At 38.9% G+C, this 4,996-nt stretch overlaps 1 protein-coding gene across 1 annotated transcript; it reads left to right on the top strand.

Moving 5' to 3' along the window:
* The first annotated feature begins 3,581 nt into the window (after positions 1–3,581).
* On the top strand, positions 3,582–4,369 carry LOC111088718. Its single transcript, XM_022399548.1, has one exon. It carries the CDS (start codon positions 3,662–3,664, stop codon positions 4,367–4,369), a length of 708 nt encoding a protein of 235 aa, XP_022255256.1. The 5' UTR covers positions 3,582–3,661.
* The last annotated feature ends 627 nt before the right edge of the window (positions 4,370–4,996 follow it).

Below are 4,996 nucleotides of genomic sequence, written 5' to 3'. Positions count from 1 at the left end.
TAGCACAGACACACCAGTAAACAATATTCTGTAGTTAGATTGTATAGCACAGACACACCAGTAAACAATATTCTGTAGTTAGGTTGTATAGCACAGACACATCAGTAAACAATATTCGGTAGACAGGTTTTATAGCACATGAACATCAGTAAACAATATTCTGTAGTTAAGTTGTATAGCACAGACACACCAGTAAACAATATTCTGTAGTTAGGTTGTATAGCACAGACACACCAGTAAACAATATTTTGTAATTATGTTGTATAGTACTGACACATCAGTAAACAATATTCTGTAGTTAGATTGTATAGTACTGACACATCTGTAAACAATATTCTGTAGTTAGGTTGTATAGCACAGACACACCAGTAAATAATATTCTGTAGTTAGGTTGTATAGCACAGACACACCAGTAAACAATATTTTGTTATTATGTTGTATAGTACTGACACATCAGTAAACAATATTCTGTAGTTAGGTTGTATAGCAGAAACACACCAGTAAACAATATTCTATAGTTAGGTTGTATAGCAGAAACACACCAGTAAATAATATTCTGTAGTTAGGTTGTATAGCAGAAACACACCAGTAAATAATATTCTGTAGTTAGGTTGTATAGCAGAAACACACCAGTAAATAATATTCTGTAGTTAGGTTGTATAGCAGAGAAACACCAGTAAACAATATTCTGTAATTATGTTGTATAGCACAGACACGCCAGTAAACAATATTTTGTAGTTAGGTTGTATAGTACTGACACATCAGTAAACAATATTCTGTAGTTAGGTTGTATAGCACAGACACTCCAGTAAACAATATTTTGTAATTATGTTGTATAGCACAGACTTATCAGTAAACAATATTCAGTAGATAGGTTTTATAGCACAGTAACATCAGGAAACGTCTGTGCTATACAACTTAACTACAGAATATTAATACTATACAACCTAACTACAGAATATTGTTTACTGATGTGTCAGTACTATACAACCTAACTACAGAATATTGTTTACTGGTGTGTCTGTGCTATACAACCTAACTACAGAATATTGTTTACTGGTGTGACACATCAGTAAACAATATTCTGTAGTTAGGTTGTATAGCACAGACACACCAGTAAACAATATTTTGTAATTATGTTGTATAGCACAGACACATCAGTAAACAATATTCTGTAGTTAGGTTGTATAGCACAGACACACCAGTAAACAATATTTTGTAATTATGTTGTATAGTACTGACACATCAGTAAACAATATTCTGTAGTTAGGTTGTATAGTACTGACACATCAGGAAACAATATTCTGTAGTTAGGTTGTATAGCACAGACACATCAGTAAACAATATTCTGTAGTTAGGTTGTATAGCAGAAACACACCAGTAAATAATATTCTGTAGTTAGGTTGTATAGCAGAAACACACCAGTAAATAATATTCTGTAGTTAGGTTGTATAGTACTGACACATCAGTAAACAATATTCTGTAGTTAGGTTGTATAGCACAGACACATCAGTAAACAATATTGTGTAGTTAGGTTATTTAGCACAGACACATCAGTAAACAATATTCTGTAGTTAGGTTGTATAGCACAGACACATCAGTAAACAATATTTTGTAATTATGTTGTATAGTACTGACACATCAGTAAACAATATTCTGTAGTTAGGTTGTATAGCACAGAAAACATCAGTAAACAATATTCTGTAGTTAGGTTGTATAGCACAGACACACCAGTAAACAATATTTTGTAATTAGGTTGTATAGTACTGACACATCAGTAAACAATATTCTGTAGTTAGGTTGTATAGCACAGACACATCAGTAAACAATATTCTGTAGTTAGGTTGTATAGCACAGACACATCAGTAAACAATATTTTGTAATTATGTTGTATAGAACTGACACATCAGTAAACAATATTCTGTAGTTAGGCTGTATAGCACAGAAAACATCAGTAAACAATATTATGTAGTTAGGTTGTATAGTACTGACACATCAGTAAATAATATTATGTAGTTAGGTTGTATAGTACTGACACATCAGTAAACAATATTGTGTAGTTAGGTTATTTAGCACAGACACATCAGTAAACAGTATTCTGTAGTTAGGTTGTATAGCACAGACACACCAGTAAACAATATTTTGTAATTATGTTGTATAGCATAGAAACATCAGTAAACAATATTCTGTAGCTAGTTGGTATAACATAGTAATACAATAGTAAATTTTGTCAAACACCAGAACATTCTAAGATTTTTTGTTGTTGTTGTTTTTTGTTTTATTTTACTTTTGTTGTTAAGCACCAAGCTATATAATGGGCTATCTGTGCTCTGCCCACGGATGATTTTTTAAGTCCGATTTTTAGCGCTATAAACCTTCAGACTTACCGCTGAATTAATAGGGAGACAATTCTGAGGATTCTATTTTTCATCAACAACATTCTCATTAGACTCCGTGTTTGTGAGAATGTATTTGACTGGGGAGAAATTAATAGCATATCATTTAAGTTAGGTTAAAATTTGTCACAAAAGCAGCTGGCATTTAAGTGTGAGAGCTCGAACCTGTATGTACTTTACGTAGAGCTTGCTAATAGTTGTGCTGGCCTCTTGAAACTCACTGGTTTGTTGATGCTGACAAAGTGAACAGTTCCGGTGTTGGGTGATTCTGCTCAGATGCGCGTGTCGGAGGCGTGCACGTGTACTTTCGTCCCGAGGGTCTCCCTGGACCAGTGGGGCTATTGTCAACACTTCTACGGACAAAGAAGAAAGCTGTAGGGGGCCATTGGCGGCGAAGTTGCGCTTGGTTTCTCTCGGTCTGAATTTCTTCCTGCACCGTTTTAAATAGGGCGGGAAAGGGACTGCGCGCGCAGTGAGCAATCCGTTACAGAGCCGGAGTGTAAAGACGCTGTGACCTCAGTAACCATGAGCTAGAGGTAAAAAGGACTGCATAATATGGTTTTTCAAAAGAACTATCTGAGCCGTGCTAGAGGGGGACGCACACAGTTCGTAAGCCACGTGATACTCGTCTTCGGTCACTGGTAAGCCCTCTAGTTTAATCTCACTTCGCGTGAACTTTTTCCCCCCTTCATTCGAGCTTACAGTCCCTTGTCCAAGAACAGCAGGGTAGAAAAGAGCAAATGGGCCATCTGCGCTAACGCAACAGATACACATGTGCTTTTTCTATTTCCTATGTAGAGGTCAGGGTTTGTAGCAGGCTCGTTTACGAACTTTTCAGTTGGTGCATGTGCCCATGTTTTTACTTTGCACAGTGCGATAGAAAACTACACGCCAGTGTACATAAATCGAATAAGTCATTACGTGCAGCCTATCAGCAAAACAGTCACGAGGAGCGCTTCCTCCCGTCTTGTTAGTGGAAGGTAGGGTCATAGGTTGTTGGAGATAATGTTATCAGCAGACTTCAGTTAGTCGACCTTTCTCCTGGGCTCGGCAAAGGCGACGGATGCGCGTCGTGCTGACATCCGGCCAACCGTTCCCGCCACTTCCTCCACACACCGGTAGTGACTACAACAACGCCACCTGAAACCTCTATCTCACAATACTTCTGGCTCGTAGCTGTTCTGTGGTTTGATCCATTTTTCTGACACGGGTCGTCGTAGCAAAGGCAGGCGTTTAATCGCTACTTATCATCAGGACAGCACGTGATGTCGGCGGCGGTGGTGCCCTGGGGTCTGGGATCGAGGGTCATCACTGGCGTCACCAAGGCAAAGAACAGACAGACGTGCACTGCCGACCCTAGTTGCCAATCTTCTTCCATCAGTTTTGAAGAACGTGGCACCCCACTAATCACACCTGCCACTGTCGAGGAAGACAAACTACCGTTCGGTGGGGAAGGGGAGCAAATGAATAGTGAATGCAGACCGTGGCAGGTAAAGGACAATTCAAGTGAAACTTTCTCCTCCTCTGACCGCATTAATCGCCCTACCGAGGGGATGAAGGCAGGCAGCATCGTGCCAAGAGGCTCTGTTGAATGTCCAGGATCTCAGTCGGGCAGCTCTTACCCAGATATGGAGGTTTATGGTGGATACTTGAAGCCTCTGTACCAAGACGGGGATGTGATATTGGAAGTAGAATGTGGTGGAAACAATGGCCTGCTTTATCTGTCCAAGTTATGCCAGGGATCCAAAGGGCCGTGTATCTTCTTCCGGGACATGTGGCTCACTCCGAATGAGTTCCAGTACGTGAGTGGGCGAGAAACGGCCAAGGACTGGAAGCGGAGTATCAGGCATCACGGGAAGAGCATGAAACTGTTGTTGTCCAAGGGGATCTTAGCTGTCCACCCACCGGACTGTGACTGTAAAGGTTGTAGAATCAGCTCTCCGGTGGTAAGTAGTTCATCTAAATTAACCTAGGATCTAACTGTCTGATGTCATTTTGTTTTATAGTCTCAGAAAAAATTGTGTGAATTGGGCGTGGTCCAACAAACACACCCCTTGTTGTTAGCAAAGTGTGAATTCACACACTTAAAGGGTGTAAATTTAGAACAAATAAACATTCGCCCCCTACTGGGTGTGTAAAAGCGTTAATTTACAAATAGAACAGAAAGTCGTGTAAAAGTCCGAAAAAGAAAAGCTCTTACCAAAATATTTTACACTGAGGTAATTTTATTATTACTGTGGAATTTTGTAAACATATCTTTCAAAATGTGTATGTTTACGATTAAACTTACAACACTGTTGTTTACTTCTGTTCTCGCACTGCATAATTTATTTTTTATCTTTTGAATGCCACTGTGATAATTCCTTTCCACAGACCCAGAACTAATGAAAATCACTGTGACGACATATCCCGGAGTTACGGATAGTGTAATTACACAGGTCTGTGAATTTAAACTCCATAAAAGTTGTTTTGGTTTTTAACAACGGATTTTCAATAATTCAGCTACGCAGGTTTCGAAAATAATATTCTTTTTTTTTCCTATCACATAAGGATTTTTTTTACAAAATGGGAAGAAACACAAAATCTCTTACTTAGATCAA

The sequence above is a fragment of the Limulus polyphemus genome, unplaced genomic scaffold (genome assembly GCF_000517525.1).
Source record: "Limulus polyphemus unplaced genomic scaffold, Limulus_polyphemus-2.1.2 Scaffold4289, whole genome shotgun sequence".
NCBI lineage: Eukaryota > Metazoa > Arthropoda > Merostomata > Xiphosura > Limulidae > Limulus > Limulus polyphemus.
This window is presented reverse-complemented; position numbering and strand designations above follow the sequence as displayed.

What these genes read in the sequence shown, in the direction of transcription:
- LOC111088718 (XM_022399548.1), top strand. Translation starts at nt 3,662, where the DNA reads ATGTCGGCGGCGGTGGTGCCCTGGGGTCTGGGATCGAGGGTCATCACT.